General features: G+C 36.6%; 1 protein-coding gene across 5 annotated transcripts in view; it reads right to left on the minus strand.

Moving 5' to 3' along the window:
• The window catches only part of LOC128858558 (uncharacterized), a 43,194-nt gene that overhangs the window by 9,190 nt on the left and 13,903 nt on the right, over positions 1-20,101 (minus strand). For 4 of the 5 annotated variants that reach the window (XM_054094945.1, XM_054094942.1, XM_054094944.1 and 1 more), the window contains exons 2-4: positions 11,407-11,586; positions 11,257-11,339; positions 4,082-4,194 (exon numbers count right to left, since the gene is read on the minus strand). In XM_054094945.1, the coding sequence (XP_053950920.1) occupies positions 4,082-4,194; positions 11,257-11,339; positions 11,407-11,573 (363 nt within the window). In that variant the 5' untranslated portion in view covers positions 11,574-11,586. Of the gene's footprint in view, positions 1-4,081; positions 4,195-11,256; positions 11,340-11,406; positions 11,587-12,312; positions 12,351-20,101 lie in introns of those variants that run through there. The other variant, XM_054094941.1, reaches the window with a different exon arrangement.

Raw genomic sequence — 20,101 nt, forward strand, 5'->3', positions numbered from 1 at the left:
ATTTGGTTCTTGTTCTGGCAAGCCATCAATCTCGGCATGAATTGGCTCGTGTGTTTCTTTATCCTGCGGTATATAGATTTGTTTGTTTGTTGTGAAAATTATGCTCTATTATTTCAAGATCCCTTTTCATATAATCTTTTTTCTTCTTTTTACAATTTTTTTGGATTCTTCTTACTTTAAATTTTTGTAGGTTTCTTCGAATACTGTTTTCGAGGCAGGCTTTTCTTGCTCCATTCTTTGCTTTATTGAGCTACCTACATTCTGCGTCATACCATTCGTTGGTAATAACAGCTTTTTGGTCAATGGTTTTATTTGCAGCGCTAAGAATGGCTTCTGTTGAAACACAGAAATCCTTACTGGGATAACGCAACAGAGAGATTACCACTGGGATAACGCAACACATTAGCGGTGCAGACACAGAACCATAGCAGTGCACTGAGTTCATTATACTTAGCGGTAGGTCAGTTTCGTCGTTCGATTAGATGTCCTGCTAATCAGGAGCCAATACAAAAGTGCGTGCATAAAAAATGTAATTTCGGCACGACAAACATCACGCCACCACTCGTAGCGAAAATTCCCACCACCATGCATCACCGTTTTGTTTTTCGTCTTCGTCACCCACCATTCTTCGTCATCGCCTACCTACTGTTATTAGTGCTTAGACACAATTCATTCCTCGATTGACCGTTCAACGCAGATGATCGTTATATATTAATTAATTGTAAAGATTTAATTTTATAAATTAAAATTAATAGAAATAAATTGTAATAGTTTCAAATATTCAGAGCTAGAAAAACGCTTCTAGCTCCAACAGCTTCTTTAAGACTTTGACATTTTGATGTTATATCTGCTTCTATTAAAATTTCTTTCATATCATCTAGTTTACGCTCAACCTTTTCTTGATGCTTTTTTCTTGTAGACTCATTCGCTATGACTTCCACGATCCAGTGTTTCTTTTTAAATTCGTTTTTTATGATTCGTGATATTATTCTTTGACGCACGCACGCTACAGCCATATAGTGATCGGAGTCACAATTTGCACAATGATAAGATCTTACATGTGCCTTTTATCTATTACTATGTGATCAATTTGATTAGCACCATTGTAACCTGGGACTTTCCAAGTTTGTTTGTGCACTCGTTTGTGTTATAAATAGTAATTGAAGTTCGGCAAAGTTGCATAAACGCAGAACATTATCATTGCAATATTCGTGTAACGAATGCTTTCATGCAACTTCCTGTATTATGCAACTTCCTTTCCAATTTTCGCGTTGAAGTCACTGCAGATTAGTTTGATGTCATATCTGCTTATTTTATTGCAAATGTGTGACATTTAGTCGTAAAATTCATCTATAAAATACGTTCATCCACCAGCTCAAAAGCCATCACACTCTTCCGGGCTTTTTTATCAACACAAAAACCAACGCCTTTATAACCTTGACTTTCGGCGCTACTACAATAGAAGCTATATGTATAACCTCGTTTCTTTATTTCACCTTGTCCTTTCCACCATACATTTTACGCCCAATAATAAAAACACAGTGAAATAATAATGAAAATGGATTTTGTTGCTTTTCAAATATTCTTCTTAGAAGTCGATATATTTCTGCAATCGCTTGAACCAATTTTCAAAGCACTTTTACCACTTAGAAGTGGATACCTCCAAAATAAGCTGTTTAAAGGCGAGATTTTCCGTACCAGGGAACCATTTGCTTTTACTCGTAGATGTTTCGTCCGCGAACCACTTTTGTGGGACTAAGCGGCACCCATACTGTCGATTAATATTTTGCTTTCGACTGCGCGATTCGTTACGTGTTACGATGTCATAGACGTGCTTTGAACCACCGTAGCTGAATTTCTTTAACATTAATTTATACCAATCCATATGATTTTTTTTAAGCTATTGTCAAATTATGCGGTATCAAATGAGCACAAACCTTCTTGACGGCCAAATATTCTTGCAATAGTGAATGTATTCTGGCCCCACTAATGCCCAAGGATGCCTCTGACTCGCGACGCACAACATCGACTGTTTCTGGCACAACAGCTATTTCTGGACTGCCATAATAAAATTCATCCAGTACTAAATTCCATCTGAACTCCTCAAAATTACAAATAGTTAAAAATCGAGGTATTATCAGGAAAAAAGTTCAAAAGCCTGGAAGTATGTCTCTATATTAGTGTTTCAGAAATCGTAAGTCTGGCTTTTTTCATTTATTTATCTTCCAAAATTGTTTCTTAGATGGTTTGCAGTCAAACTAGTATGTTTGTCTAGCGACAATGCTGACAAAAACGCTATAATTCGTTGAACTCCAAAAATATTCTGTTCCTTTATTTGATTACGAATTCTCAATTTATGTATATCCTACGGTAAATACAGGGTTTGATTGAAAAGTAATTAGCCTTATTTTTTTCAAGCAGTTTTATTAAACCTTTTGGCTTATACAACTAATATTTTTCAAAATAGGACCCTTGAGCGTCAATACACCGCTGGTAGCGGTCCTTCCACTGCAGGAAACATTTTTTAAACTCATCCACCGAAATCGCGTTCAATTCGGCTGTCACAGTTTTTTGGATCGCTTAGGCAGGTTGTGCCGGCACATTGTCGGGATGAAGGGTCCAATTGTTGACGAGGCCCTCCCGGCCTTCCTTAACGACTTGTGCCGCCGTTTTACCTGGGCACTGGACAGAGATTTGTCCCCGTAAGCCTCCTTGAGTAGCCCAATGGTTTCGATACTCGTTTTGTTTAGCTTTACGCAAAATTTGATCGAGTAACGTTACTCCAACGGTCGCTGCATTTTCGCCACTGCATAATCCTAACACACTTTTAAAACAGCTTTCACGCGCGAAGCGATGTTGACTGCACCGCTGTTACCAGCGAACTGGGACCGGTTTCTGGTGGAAGGGGAAGGTCCAACGATAATTTTCCCCCACCAGCCGATTCGGTTGATCGCTTGGCAGACGCTCCGCGCGGGAAGGCTCATTACTGTTCAATCAAACCCTGTACATTGTACATAACATATTTGTAAGTATGGATAGCGATGCATAAGTACACAAACATTTTTACATATTTGGAAATTTGCGGAAAACAGTGGGTACATATTTATGCAGGAACTATCGTTAAATACAATATATATGTACAATTCTATTTCGCATTCAGATCTCCATGCTTACATACCAACACACATACTTAATTGTAATGGAAAAGTACCAGATCACCTGTGTATAATATGACCAAACATATGACCATGGGTTAGTTCTTTCAAAAGAAAATTGGCTAAGTTAGCCGCTTATTTTAAATCTATGTTACGAGTTTGCAACATATGCCTACATGAATAAAACCTTGGCTAGTGCAATATGATTATAAACTCGTTTTTTCATGACACAATTCAATAAATTAGCTTCATCAGACACTCTATTAGAAGAAAATTTTGTCTAGGGTGAGTGCTATGCCATCGTAGAACTTAACAAAAACATTAACCAAGTTGTATCCTTCATCCTTCCAAGAAGTACACATTTTTTTCAGTTTTTGGAGATGATAAATATTAAATTTTTCGAAATTCTGTTTAAAACAGACAACTAGTTTAGGGGTGCTAAAAAAGTCAAATTTTTTCTATAAAGCTATCACTCGGGAATTTATAAGACATAAATATGGAAAATGAGTATCATTACAAAACAAAAAAACCCAAAAGAAAGAGACTGGGATGGAGTGCGGAAAGTAAAGTCACATATGAGAAGAGCGAATGGAGGAGATCCGAAGGCAGCGGGTGAACCCAGTTCTATTTGACCTTCAAAAACAAAGATTGTCGATTCTATAACAAATGAAACGTGATTGATTGGACCACAACTTTAAACAACAATAAACTTTGAAGAATTAGCAAGTTATCCTTCTGAACAAAGCCAGGCGAACTTTCTGAACAAAGCCAGGCGAACTCAAAGCTCGATTGTATTAACCAAGAAAGTTCAATATATCTATTATAAACTAATAAGCTTCGTTCTAAAGCTAAATTTGTATCCATTTTGCTCACACCGAATTTTTCACAAACAAAATCAAAACAGAAAAGTAATTATACAAACTTACATTTAATTGATTAACATCGGCATCTTTTATAGAACTGCTGCAATTATCTTCAAATTTTGGATTTCCATTCCTTAAAAAGTCCTCCTCCTCTGTTGGTGTTATAGGTTTTCCACCTGGAAAGAAGAATGATTTTAACAACGCTGCAGGATACTCATAAATACTCGCTAAGCTTTTTTTTACAGTGCATAGATAATTTTCAGTTAATGTCTAAAAACTAATATTTTCCGTTTAATTATCCAAACTAATAACAACATGTATCCAAAATCCCACTTAAAAGCGATATGCGAGCCCTGGACTTAAACAATGTGTCTGTGGACTGGATGGGATACGATGTGCTAACGGGTTGTATGACGAAAACTCCGTTAATATGAAAATTCACTTTACAGAGACTAGATTTGGTTATAGGCGGATACAGCTTTCAGAATGGATGAAAACACCGTATCACAGACTTCTTATTGCCGCCATCTCTGCGGAAGGTAACAGATGCCGCTTTCAATTCGCTACTTCCGCGCTTGCTTAAGCTAATTTTTGCTCGGTGAAGGATAAATATGTAAATGAATAGAAGCACTCTTAAATAATAGTATGTTTTATTACTTTTTCCTTGCCTACCGTGATCCCAAATGCACATGCAACAAGCCATTTTTGTTGGAATATGAAAAAGGTGATTGATCGAAAGGTAGACAATTGTTCACGAGCCGTACAAAGTAGTCAAAAGTCGATATTTTATATGAGAAAATTTTTCAATCATGAGCGTAATCTCTGCATGGGAGAGATTCTTTTGGTATTGTCCAAAAAACCAGGTTGATTCAAGACTAATAAGGCCTTTTATGTTGATACGATTTTTTTTGCAAAAAAATAAACAAAAAACATGCAGAAAATTCAAATCGCAGCTTAAATGATACCCCAGCATTTTGGAGGACCGTACTTTTTGCAGACGAAGTAAAAATAAACTTATTTGAACCAGGTGACAGACCTTTTATATGGCACGAGGCCAATACGGAGCTGAAACCACAACATTTGCCATCTACCATAAAATATGACGGTAGCAACGTTATTTTTTGGGCATGTATGTCTTCAAATGGAGTTGGAAATTCGACCTTCTTTTTCGAAGAAGCAGTGAACAAATATGTTTATTTAAAACTTCTGCAAGGAAGTTTGGTTCAAAGCACTAGAAAATTACAAATTGAAGATGACATTCGCTTTTATCAGAACACACAAAAAAATGGTTAACTCCATACCACGTAAACGTCAAGCTGTAATTAATAATAAAGATACCCAAGAAAGTACTAAATATACAATATTAAAATTTTTGAATGTAGAAATAAATACATAGTTCCTCTTTTTTAACTGCATGTGTTTTTGTTTTGCCTTACAATGAAATGAGTGGACACTTTTTTGTATTTTATGTTGAGAAATTAAATAAAACAAAATTAAAAAAAAATATCTGCATACTCAGTTTTTCCGTTTCCGCAAATTGTTATGAAATATAGAACACTTTACACAAACATCGTATGTGTATCACATCAGGTGCAAGTGATTGCATACTTCATGGGTTGCTCGAAAGAAGCTCTCTGCATATTTAAAAGCAGTTATTTTTCGCTAAAATGGACCTAACTCAACCAGATCATTAATTTCTTCGTGTCTTCAAACGTAAGCCAAAATATCAGCTGTGATGTGTAAACGAAGAAACTACCGGAAAGAGGATAATTCGTTGTTACTATTAGAGCCAACGACAATGGGTTGACGATAGCTCATTCGAACGTTTCGGGTAACCATTTCCTGTAGGGGTTTCAAATACGCAGCAGTGTACATGCATGAGCTGAATTTGGATCCGTTGTCCCAGCAATTGATGTGAGATGTCTACCAGATGAAGGAGACTGAGAAACAACAGCCGAAGCAAAACAGGTTGCTGAGTCAGAGCAGAAGCTGCACTTGGCGTGGTTTTCATTACTTTGTGTGCAGTAGAACTATGCTTGGTAGATAAACATAGAGCAGCTTTAAGGGGTTATACGCAGTTATGACTTTCAAAAAAATCGATTTTTTTATTGCATTTTTGTAATGTACATATATTCAAAAGTATACGCACGAAATTTGAAGTAGATCTAAGCAATACTTTCGGAGTTATACATAAATATGTAGAGATGCCTCGGCACGTTTTAAGGTAGGTATTGAAACTTTAAACGTGTTTTTTTCAAAACGGCATTTTTCAAGTCGGTGTACACGATATCTCGAAAACGGCTTGTTTGATCGGTCAACCGTTTTAACTCAATCTTTAAAGATACATTTTCTAGTAATTAATCGGTCCTTTTGTAAATCTGATACTTATTTTCCATTTTATAATCAATTTACGGCCAAATTTTAACGTAAAAATCGAAATCATTTCTTTTAAAAGCTGTCATTTTGTGAAAATTCACTATTTTGATTAGCCGAACGATTAATTACTAGATAATCTAATATATTAACAAAATTTGTTTGGTTTTTTGATTTCAGATAATCCAATCCTGAGTTACGATGTACACCGTAAATCGTCTTTTTTTAAAGGAGGTTCCAGAAATCGCCTGCAGCGCGCTCTATAATCAACATTTTCATAAATAAAAAATTTTGTTACGTTCTTGAAGGATGCTTTTATAACCGCCAAAAATTTTCAAATTAAAATATTCTGAAGTTTCTTCAGGATAAATCCTTGACAACCCGTCTTTTATTTGCTTCATAACTGCGTATAACCCCTTAAAGGCAAGGCTAGAATTTGGCGAAGAGTTCTCAAAAAAACAAAAAGCATCAGAGGGAAAAGGTGACAAAAGCCGCTGTTATTGACAGCAAAATCACCAAAACTTGGAGTAAAAGTATTTCACCACACAGAAAGTATCAATTTTTATTGTAAAATCTAACGATGTGGAATTCGAGATCTCATTAAATGCGCGCAGAGTCCAGGCAATAAGTGCATTGGACTCGAAATTTGTTTCGTTCTCGCCCGAAAATAAGAAAGTTAATGGGCTGCAAAAGAAACGCACTATCAATTTCTTCTTGAATTACATTGAACACAAAATAGAGCGATAGAATCGACCTTCTGCACCCAGACGATTTTAACCAAATTAATAACAAACAAGCGAGAGCTACGTGAAGAATTTGGGACAGAAAATTTTAAAGATATTTAAGAAACATCTTTTGTACCCGTTTTATTCTTGTGATAGCGAATTGGTGAAAAGGTCTCCAAATAAATGAAGCATATTATAGTTCTTTCTACCTGACATTTTTCTAGCCTTTTTTAATGAAAATCTATGTTTATAATTACATATGTAAAATATAATTTTTTTTAATTAATATAGTTAATAATTCACTCAGTTCTATTTAGTTTTACTTTTTTTATCATCTGATCACACTTACGGCGATTGCGATTATTGCTGGTGTTGGTGATTATTCGTGTGTTTTGTGCGTATATTATAAGCAGGCCACAGATGGGAAACAAATCGAAACAATCGGTTGAAGCTTATTTCGCCACACACGTGTAATTTTTTGCCGATTTTAGTTTCACATTATTCGTGAGAGAAGAGCACGAAAAAAACAATAGTTTAGTTTGCACGCAAGTTTAAAGTCCGACACGAGTTTCCGCATTTAAATTTATTTATTTTTTTATAATATAACGCGTGATTTTGAACTTCCGCTACACATTTTGGTGTAGAATAGGCATTGTACAAAAATACAAGGAAAAACTCTATTCATCTTCCTATTTTTTGACAGGCACTCTCGGTATGAGTTTGGCAAGCAGTCAAGTGTGTGATGGTGTGAATGCTTGGTCTCTTTGTTGGAGCGTATTGACGCGGTTGCTATGCCAAATTAAAATTTTTATGGTAACATTAAACTTGCAAATGATATGTTTAACTTGAAAAATTTACAATAACAAATATTTTTAATATATTTCTTAGCCATAATAACGCTTTTTATTGCGAAATATCGGAAGTTTAACGTCACTTTTTAGAGTTTTTGATACGATTTTCTATGAATTTGAATAATTTCTTATGCCGCCATGTTTCATAAAAGAGCGTTTTGAAATCAGGTGATCTCTCAATTTGGTGCCTCCTGTGTGGAACGAATCGCGCGGGTTTTTGGTACAATGCAGGCGCCAGATTTTTCACTTGACTTAGTGGAAGTGGACTATACTAGCAATATTGGGATGGCTTGGTAGAACACCATTACAGCCTTGTTGCCACCTCGTTACCTTCTTCTTCTTAATTGGGACGAAACTCACTTAAATGATTTGAACCGAGTTTAACATATCGCGCCAGTCGATTTTTCTCGTACTAACGGCGCTAGTTCGACACACCAAATGAAGCCAAGCCCTTTTTCACTTGATCTTTCCAACGCAGAGGAAGTCTTCCTCTTCCTCTGCCACTACTAGCTGTTACCGCATCGAATACTCTCAGAGTCGGAGCGTTTGCATCCATTCGGACGACATAATCTAACCAACAGAACCGTTGAATTTTTATTCGCTGCGCTAAGTCTATGTCGTCGTAAAGCTCATATAACTCATCGTAACATCGCCTACCATACTCGCCGTCACCAACGTCCAAAGATCCAAAAATCTTCCGCAAAATCTCTCTCTAACACTCCAAGGGGCGCCTCATCGGATACTGTCATCGTCCAAGCTCCACATTGTTACCTACGGAGGTAGAAGTGAATGATGAGCTGTTCGCGGAGACGGAAGATTTGTTCACAAAAGTTTGTCTTCGCCTAGACCGAAAGCGTCCTCACCTGATAACCGAGCATGTTACACGAGGTACATAGTTTCTACAAATCAATGCACATGAGATTTGAAGCCGATTTAGAACCCATTTGAATACCAGAATTTGATGGTCAACTTTCAAATCGACTGGTATTCAAGGACATAGAAGAGGGGCTTATGCATAAACATGCAACTTGGTAAGTTGCGCCAATATGTAAAGGACTAAAGGATTCCCATGATCGGCGGACTAGGCAGTTATGAAGAAGTATGGTCAAAGCTTAAGCACCGTTGTGATAACGCTATGTTACTTTTGCAAATTCACATACAGCGCATATTGGACTTGCCTTGCAATCCAGCTGACACATACGAGATGTTGCGTGCCAGTTCATGAGTGAGATGATATCATTGTCCCGCTTGTACTGCCAAACTTGCCGGATGCTGCCAAAAACGATTTTGGCATGAGACCGACATTACAAAGCATGAGGACTTACTGGTGATTTTAGAATAATATTCCGATCAGAGCCAATGCTCGTATGTTGCAGCAACGCCTCGTCGAACTCCCCAACGTCTAGCGAAGGTTCATCTGGGCCCACCAATAATATTAACTTGCTCGTCTTGTCAGCAAACGCATTAATTAAACAAATATCAACATTTCCGCAATTTAGCAGTACTTGACCGTTGGGTGACAGTAAAACGGTTAGGTCTATACTTTAAATGCTTGCAATCAGGGCACGGGTCTACTTTGCCGCGATGGAAATAAGGGAACAACAATTTCTCTTACTCTTGCTTTGCTCTTACTTCATCGGCAGAACTGTCACCAACCGCTTCAACGAAAATGATAACTCCAGCCAATGCAATCAAACTTTGAAGTCAATGACTAACCGACAAAGTGCAGTCATTCCTCATCCATGCTGATCACATCGTATTGTTCGCTACAACCAAAGTACGGATAATTGACCACCATGACAATAAACATCATTTCCGAGCACTGTGTGATATTGAATATTAGGTTAGTATTATAACTGAATCAATGGTTAATAAACTAAATTTTAGTAGAATTTTAGATGCTGTGAGGTGCAGGCGAAGTTTCGCGTAGTGTTCAACTTCTCAGTCAAATCTAGCAACGGATATCCCTGAACGATACACACTTTGCCGGTTCTCAACTCCACGACAACCTAGTTGACATTTTACACTGGTTTCGGCAATTTGCAGTGGAGATCTCTGGAGGGAGTATCTTGACGATTCCCTTCGTACCTAGAAAACTGAGCACAGTGACTTTTGGAATGGCTTGTAATCTATTATATAATGCTGTTCGTGCATTGCAGCAGTGCGCGATTGATTATTACGAAACAATTACTAACGCTAGCCGGGCAGCAGCGGTACTAGATAACTACTTGGATAGAGTAGACGATGCATATGAAGCAGTGATTCGATGTCGCGACGTGTATGTTTAGATGAAAAGCAAATTCGTGGTATATAAGTGGAATTCCAATAGCGCAGAAGTTTTGAAGGCTCTTAATGCCTTCGCGATATCTGCCCCAGACATGGATTGGAGTGTGTGCCACACTAAGGTCTATGGACCACAGTGGGACTTAATAAGTGACGAACCACCCTATAAGGTGCGAGTAAACTGAGACCAGGTAACGTTTATTATACGTGTTGTGCTCACCAAAGTCGCACGGTTATAAAATCCGATTGGTAACATTTCGTAAAGGATTAGTCTAAAAAGGTCGGATTCGTGCCACACGTTGGCTTGGAATGCAAGGTACTAGCACGTAACGCTACATGGTTTTTGCGACGCAAGCAGCAAAGCTTACGCTGCTGTGATTCACATGCGAAGTGAAACCCCGGACGGGCGGCTTCGTATCGCCCCGATCGCATTTAAAACTAAGATCGCACCAGTAAGGGTTTTTACCATACCACGACTAGAAATGAAGCAAGCCCATCTTCTGGTCACTACCTACTTTAGTAAATATTCGTACGTACCTACAGTGAGAGAATGCGCAATATCCTTTGGAGCGACCCAGATATCGTCATTTACTGGATACAAAGCCGCTATCAGCTTTAAAGCCATTTTTTTTTACGCCGCAACTTAATAATCCGAGTATGTTTTTTTACCGCACGATCAATCGTTTTCCCCAAACGTCTGAAGTAACAGATGGAAAAAGAAGTGGCTATCCTCGCGTGATTCGAACCAATGCAGCCATAAAAGCCGTTTGAAAAAGAATTCGCAGAAATCCCCTTGGAAATCAGAAAATCATGTCCACGGAAACTAGTGTATCGACCAGATTCATGTTAAGACTAATTATAATTCATGAGTCGACAAAAATAAAAATTCAGCGAATTTGTTCTTGTCGTTTGCATTGTAAAATGTGTCACAGAATTTATGGCAAGACTCTAAATTGCATATGTATATTAAAAAAAAATGTTTTTGTTTCTACTTGATACCAAATACCTCTTATCATATTGACTATTTCATCCGCTTCTCTGGACAAATCACCGCCAGGTCTAAAAGGGTTATCCCAACCAGAATCAGTACTAAAAAGCAAATAAAAATGGCCGAAATTAAGTGTTTGATTATTTTTTGTTTAATAGTTATGAGTACCTTTGCTGCCTATTATAGTTTGGTATTGTTGTCACAGTTGCCATTGCGTCGTTTGCGTTAAAAACGTAACTATTCAGTATGTTGCTATTATCCTCAAATTTGAAAACTTGCAATGGAGAATTGATTCGCTCTAATATATTGCTTTGATAAATTGTGACACGTACCATAGAACGTTCCAATCTGTAAAAATATATACGGATACATTTATTATTATAAATTGTTATATATCAGGCTCCATCATAATTTAAAAAAAAAAATAGGTAAAAAATGTGTAGGCCATTGAATCGCGGTAATCCGAGAAACGCTATGAAAGACGATGTCGATTTATAGAATTTGTCGGTACGACATACAATATATATGAACTTATAAATTCAATAAGATTTTCGTATTGTTTCTATTGCGAATTCATTTATTTCTTTTACAATTCACACAAAAAATGTTTGAAACTGTTAAATGAAAATAAAAGTACGTTCACATATGAATTAATTACCAATAAGTCCCTAAAATTAATATACTCGTTCACATATGGCAGATTAACTGCAACATTGACAATCAGATGTCAATACTGTTGTGAAAGCTTTTTCTTCATAGAAATTATATTGGTGGAATATTTCGGTATTTTTGGTTTGTTTAATTACTATAACGATATGAAGAAAAAACAAGGAAGGAAAGGCTAATTTAATTGCACAATTGGCTGCTAAGGATAAACAGTTGGAGGAAATCCGTAAACGACGTTTACTGAAGTTCCAAAAAATTATGGCAGGCATACGCATTCGAAATCCGATATTACATTTTATAATAAATAATAAGAGGACACACGTTTATTGATACACGCTGATTTTCTGTTATATGAATGCACATTTAATAATATTTAACAAGAATTGTATTAGAGTTATGTCTACAAACCTGTTTTCCTTGCCGGCATTCATTTTATTTAGTTTTTACATTCCCGTTTTTCTTTACACTCGTAAAAATAATAATCTATTACACAGGAAACACAGAGTTGTATCAAAAAGTATGGTTATTATCTGAGATTATTTTATAATCTCAAATTTTGGGAGAGAAATTTTGTATGGTAAATCTCGCTTTTTAATTACGGATTGGGAGTTAATCACGAAAAAGTCGATCCTACTTTTATGTGAACGTATTATACATATTTGAAACTAAGTATCATAATTCTTATTACGCACAAAAAGTTTTACAGAAACTTTTAAGCATTTTTTTTGGTTTGCACACACATTTTGGTTAGAAAGTAGACATAGTGTAAAGATGTTATTCACGAGTCTAAAAAAGTGCCAATGATCTCCTGGAATCAGTAAAGAAATTCAACGAACGCACTGATGCAATACAAATAATACAAAAGCATGTCAAGCGGTCATAATTGAAGTGAAAAAATTAAGTTGATAGCTGATATTGAGAAAAGGGAGAGCCAAGATTATGCGAAGCTATGGCGTGAAGTGAAATGTTAGAGTCAACAATATGAAGAAATAAAAATGCGAATTAAATTATTGACCGCTACGGAATTCAGGTGGTTAATGTGGCCAAGCCAAGACGGTGTATACAATGTGTTTTAAACACGAAATTGAGCTGCTCATTGAGATGGTAAAAATGATTTTTTTTTAAATGCACACCTAAGTTCGTAAAATTGTTCATGTGAAAAAAGAAAAGGAATTATATTATACTACATATAATGTGCTAATGAAGCCAGATGTGGATTCTTTACGGTCATACGTATGTAAGAAAAAGTAAACATTGGGTGGAAGAAATGTGGCATTAATTAATTAGATACAAAACCTGGGGTCTATATGACGACTCACCCAGTAAACGAAGTCATGAAAGCAAGACGAACAATGACTTTACTGAGAAAACGAGAAATATTGGTTTGAAATTAGGAGCATGACATACTTATAATACAATGTTTTATTGTACATATTTATATATTTACTTATTTTTAATTCTTTTATAAAAATATATTTCACAATACAACTCAATTATTCAAAGATTCAAACTTTGTACGAAATTTAAATAACTACACATTTTCGTAAAATTTTTAACTTTTTAGTCATGCTTACTAATAGACACAGATTATAGTTGTACTTGTTTATACTTAGTAAACAACTTGCCCAAAAAATGTAGGCAATCATATAGTTTGCTAAGAAGAAAACTATAGAAATAATGTCGACTTGGAATAAAGTGCTACCTTCGTAACCACCACTGTATATTCAATATGATTATTAAATTTTAATTCGTTACTAATTATTTTTTACTTTGTTATTTTAAATGTTCCGGTAATATTAATTTCTAGCGATTTTGTTTTTTCGTCCAATTTATGTTTGTTCATTTTTAACCTTTTTTTGACGTGTTCCATATCAGCTAACAATTTATTTTTGGTCATCATTATGAGTTTTATTTTTTTTTATTTTTTTATTTTTTATTTTCGGTCTTCACTGATTACACAGGCCTGCGAAATTTAACTTTTTTCAGTTTCTAGAATGGCTGTACTTGTTTCTTGTAGTTTTTTATGCGCTGAAAACGAATCTGACCTTCAAAATGCTCCATCGCGTCAGGATTTTTGGTAAATGAAGCCTAAAAGGTCAAAAAATGGCCATTTTAGCCATTTTTGATAGTTTTTTTTGGGATAGAAATTTTTTTTTTTTCAATATTCGACGAAAAGGTCGCATAGTACAACTCTTTAGCTTTAAAACCCATTTTTTAAAACTATTGTACGATTTTTTAAAAAAAGTTATGACATTTTGAAATTAACAGTTTCAGTTACGCCAATAGACGTTATACCCAACGTATACGTAACTGAAACTGTTAATTTCAAAATGTCATAACTTTTTTTTTAAAAATCGTACAATAATTTTAAAAAATGGGTTTTAAAGCTAAAGAGTTGTACTATGCAACCTTTTCGTCGAAAATTGAAAAAAAAAAAATTTTCTACCCCAAAAAAAATTATCAAAAATGGCTAAAATGGCCATTTTTTGACCTTTTAGGCTTCATTTACCAAAAATCCTGACGTGATGGAGCATTTTGAAGGTCAGATTCGTTTTCAGCGCATAAAAAACTACAAGAAACAAGTACAGCCATTCTAGAAACTCACCCTCGCAGGACTGTGTTATCGAAAGTCGAAGATCAAATTTTAAATTCATAGCAATGCATTCTGTAGAAATTTTTTTTTAACTTTTTTAGAACTTCTTTATTAACTATTATTTAACTGGCGGGATGAAAATCAACTCAACTCCAGTGCATCCCACCGTCTATGAGATCACTATTTGAGTTTATATAGACCGACTAAACAGTGTATTTCAACATGGAACTGTACTGGTCTGTTACTACGTTACTAAGGTAGCTCCTTATTTTTATTTCTGGTGTTATATTTTGAATTGAGTTAAATTATTTTTATTTGAAATCGCTAGTTTGACTTTTTCCTTCGTGAGTTTCGTTTTCAATTATTAATTTTTTTTCCTTTGATTTTTCAAGTGTTTTTATCTTGTATGAACTCGGTTTGGAAATTAATTAATTTCGACAAACATTTTCTTTTATTATTATTCTTTAATAATGCGTTCTTGACTTTGAAATCATTTTAACAAGAAACTTTTCTTATAATAGAGAATTTTTTTAAATCATTTCAGTTTCTTTACATACTTATAATACTTATTTATAATATATATATATATAAATATATTATAAATAGCCATAGCCTGCTTCTAGCCATAATATATATATATATATTATAAATAGCCACATCTAACAATTACGATAGTTATTAAAAACATGTATATAAGCAGAGGAGCGCACGCACCAGGTAATCAGTCTTCAGTTGAATAATGTGAGTAAGAATTGACATTCTATAAAATACACAAATTTTGTTGTCATTAATTTGTCTCCTCTGAGATTATATAGCGTTTTTCAATAGGTGCGCTTCAACTTTTTTCCGATAGGGAGGGCGAACGACGCAATATTTTTTTATTTTTCGCTTGTCATTTGTAAACTTCATTAGTATACATTTCATCATGGAACGCTACACACTTGAGCAACGATTGCAAATCGTGCACATTTTTTATGAAAATAATCGTGCAAATTTTTTATGAAAATTTATAAATTTTCCAAAAAATCATCTTCAGTGATGAAGCTCACTTTTGGCTCAATGGCTTTGTCAACAAGCAAAATATGCGTTACTGGGCAGAAAGCAATCCACACGTGATTCATGAGGCACCGTTGCATCCCGAAAAAATCACTGTTTGGTGCGGTTTACATGCCGGCGGCGTAATTGGCCCATATTTTTTCGTTGACGAGAACGATCGCCACGTTACTGTGAATGGAAATCGATACCGCGACATGATAAACGATTATTTTTGGCCGCAATTGAATGGTATGGACTTAGACGACATGTGGTTTCAACAGGACGGGGCCACACAGCACACGCTACAATTGATTTGTTGAAGAGTAAGTTCGATGAGCGCATTATTTCCAGAAATGGACCGGTCGAATGGCCGCCGCGCTCGTGTGATTTGACGCCTCTAGACTATTTTCTTTGGGGTTATGTGAAGTCATTGGTCTACAGTAACAAGCCGGCGACGATTTGTGAGCTCAGAGCCAATATTGAACGCGAAATTGCTGGAATTTCGGCCGATTTATGCAAAAGAGTGGTCGAAAATTGGGTTCAACGATTGGACTTCGTAAAACGTGCACGCGGTGGTCATGCAAAAGAAATCGAGTTTCATACTTAAATGTATATGTTCAAACTCGATAATAAAAAAAAAATTAGTTAAAAAAGTCAAACCGTTTGTGTTTTATTAAAAAAAAAAGTTGAAGCGCTCTTACTGAAAAACGCTTTAGAGAGACGTTTAATTGGATAAAAATGTAACAATATATCCATTTAAGTAAATACTAAAATACAAAAATTTATGATGATGGCAACGGAGGAAATATTGAAGCTCAAAGGTCAAATTCACGCATTTTAAAAATGTGAATATTTAGAAAACCTTTATTCTACTTCAGCTTGAATTTTTGAGAAAATACAGTTTTCATGAAAAAATTAGATAAAAGTTACACAAAACGGCATTTTTCTTAAAAAAATTACACAAGGAAATGTAATTAATTCTGCTTTTTTCAATGAACATTTAATGCCCTTAACTAGCTTCTTATTCAAAATTACCATGTACATCACTATATTTTTAATGGCAAATGTACAAATGTTATGAGAAAATAACATAACAACCATTTGTCTACTTATATATACAGTGTGCCACTTAAGTCACCGTACTCTTGTTATGTTTGCACAAATCACCCTGTACTTGGCCAAATTTTGGTTTATTTTAAAAAACTTTGATGCAGTCTAACAAAACAATATATTTTCTTTTAAATAATGAAATAAAAATAATAAGATTTCAAACTTAATATAAGATTATTAATTAAAACCAAAAGGAACTTCAGTATCTGCGTCAACAAAAGTCTACGTACTCTTACAAACTAATATATACTTATTACACATTACAACTTTTAACTTAGTATCTAGTGGGATAGCCCTTCATCTTAATCACCTCTCTGAGACGATTTGGCATTGACATCACCAGTTTTTCAATGTAATTCGGATCCATTGCTCACCACTCTTGGTACAATACCTCTCGCAGGAGGTTTTTATTGCTTACGTGGTGCTTTCTTATTTTTTTTCAGCATATTCTACACGTGTTCAATCGGATTGATATCCGGGATCTGTTGTGGCGTCTCCAAAAGGTGTGGAGTGTTGTACGCGAGGTGCAGCCTTGTGCTCATTGCTTTGTGTTTAGGGTCGTTGTCTTGCTGAAAATAGAAATCGGGACCTATTTCCAATTTCTCGGCGCTGCTCTTCATATATTTTTTTTTTCAAAATATTAATATACACGTACTGGTCCATCGCTCCGTCGATAAATTCCAAATTTCCTACTCCTGATGCAGCTATGCAGCCGCCAATCATAATACGCCGCCGTTTTTTACGGTTTTTATGGTATTTTTTGTATTTAGGGCTTCTCCTGGTCTCCTCCATTCGCGGAGACGCCAAAAAAACATGTGTGTGTCCCATCTGAGAAGATGACCTTCCGCCAGAAGTTAATTGGTTTGTCCACACACGCTTTGGCAAACTCTGAGTGCTTCCTCCTATTAATTAAATTTACGTGCGGCTTCTTGCGAGGAGTGAAGGACCTAAAGTTATATGTTTTTATCGCTCTACGGGCTGTTTCTGGGTGCACCTCCTTGACAATGTTGCGTCCTAGCTCTGACGCAATCTGCACTGCGGTACAAAACGCATCCTTGTCCATCAGATGCTTTATTGTGCGCCTGTCACAATAGGTAAGTGCAGGTGGCCGGCCGGATCTTTTGTTATTTTTAATGCCCCCTTCGTATTTGAATCCCCAATGACAGTCTGAATAGACCCATAATCTTAACTATTTCTGCATAAGATTTTTGCTCCTTTGTGTGGAAATGCAGGATCTTTCCACGATCATCGAGTGATAACTCTTTTCGAGGCATTTTGTCTATAAAAATCGAATATTTTGTCCAGCTCAGGTAAAACACGCCAACTATAATGAATTTTCTCATTACATCACACATTTTTCAAAAATCCCCATTATTCCTAAGAAGAACGCTGCGGCCAGACAGCGCAAGAAATTAAGAGTACGTAGACTTTTGTTGACGCCAATATTTGAGTATGTATACATTTGTTGCAATAATATGAGACTAAAATTAAAAGTAATTGTTTTTCTTTTGTAGCTTAGAAGAAAATATATTGCTTTTTAACCAAAATTTGGCCAAGTTACAGGGTGATTTGTGCAAATATAACAAGAGTACGGTGATTTAAGTGGCACTCTGTAGATATATATAATTGGCGCGTACACCCCTTTTGTGCGTTTGGCCGAGCTCCTCCTCCTATTTGTGACGTGCGTCTTGATGTTGTTACACAAAATGGAGGGGCCTACAGTTTCAAGCCGATTCCGAATGGCAGATATTTTTTATGAGGAGCTTTTTCATGGCAGAAATACACTCACAGGTTTGCCATTGCCTGCCGAGGGGCGACCACTATTAGAAAAAAACGTTTTCTTCATTTTAGTGTTTCACAGAGATTCGAACCTACGTTCTCTCCGCTTCCGAATGGTAGTCACGCACCAAGCCATTCGGCTACGGCGGCCGCCTTAGTCATGAAAAATGACAAATCACCATTTAACCACTTTGCTTTCGAATGGACTGCGCAAGAAGCCCTTTACTTACTTACTTACTGCTGTCCTGATTTCCTCGTGGATCAGTCATTATAATTAAAGCAAAGCGACTAATAATACGTTCACATATAGCCAGCTTGGCAAACGAGCGTGACCACCTACGCCAGATCGATCCCGGGGATCCCCGCATAAGGGATCTCAATTCCGAGATCCGGCAACTGGTAGATCAACATAAACGGACCAAATGGGTTGAGCTCCTGAAGACCTGCAATCTCACCACTGGTGTGAGTAAACTCTGGCCCACCGTTAGGTCCCGGTCGAGACCGACGAAGCTATCACCTTCAACGGTTGCACTTCGTCGGACCCGAAGAGATGCGCGAGCTATTTTAGCCAACTTTTTACACTGCATCCTCCGGTCGACGGGGCCAAGCGTCGTGCCTCCAGAAGGCTGCACAAACTAGCGAACGACAGTGCGCCACTTACTTTCTCTTGTGAACCGCAATTGCCACTAAGGTCCAAAATCATAACAAGGTCCTCAAGTCGATTGCAAAGAACTGTTGCTATCGATATTTAAGGCAATTGGCCGGTTCTAAACTATGCTGTGTCTGTCTGGTCACCTGACACTAGTGACACGCAGTGGATAAAGCTACAGACATGCCAAAATACTGTCATTCGGAGAGCGACCGGTTGCCTCCTGATGTCCCCTATTCAACACCTTCACAATGAGGCATAAATGTAATGGAGCACAATAAACTGCTCCGCAAGCAGTTCGTGCTGGGGTGCTACCGTAGGTTTCATCCTTGCAGACGCCTGCTTGAGCCAGAGCCGCCTCCTAGGCACGTCAGGAGAAACCTTTTAAACTATGCCATGACAAAACTGACAGAAATCTACTGGACCAGACAGTATTTAGACATTCAATAAACGACATTCACCGGGAGACCGTCACCACCTTCTAAAGCTCCCGTCCTGTGAATGCCGTAATCGGAGACCAAACACCACCTATTGTAGATGAAGAGCTCCAACTTCCCCGTGAGACACGTGTAACACTGGCACAATTACGGTCTGGATACTGTAGCAGGTTATACTCCTACTTTTCCAGAATTGACTCCGATATACCAAACATATGTCCGGCATGTGAAGATACTCTGCACAACACTAACCACCTCTTCACCTTAAACCTACTCATCTAACACCCCTCTCCCTCTGGACCCAACCAGTCGAAACAGCTTGTTTCCTGGGCCTACCCTTAGATGAGCCAGACGAAAACGACCGGTGATATACACTCACGGGGCTTCTATTACTGTTAAAACAACAACAACGTTCACATATTAGTAGAAGATCTACTTTTTCGTGTTTAACTCCCAATCCGTAATTAAAAAGCGGTATTTACCATAAAAATAATCTGAGAATATAAAATAATCTTAGATAATAACCATACTTTTTGACATACAACTCTGTGTTTCCTGTGTAACAGATAATTATTTTTACGAGTGTGAAGAAAA

Source organism: Anastrepha ludens, chromosome 3 (genome assembly GCF_028408465.1).
Source record: "Anastrepha ludens isolate Willacy chromosome 3, idAnaLude1.1, whole genome shotgun sequence".
Lineage (NCBI taxonomy): Eukaryota > Metazoa > Arthropoda > Insecta > Diptera > Tephritidae > Anastrepha > Anastrepha ludens.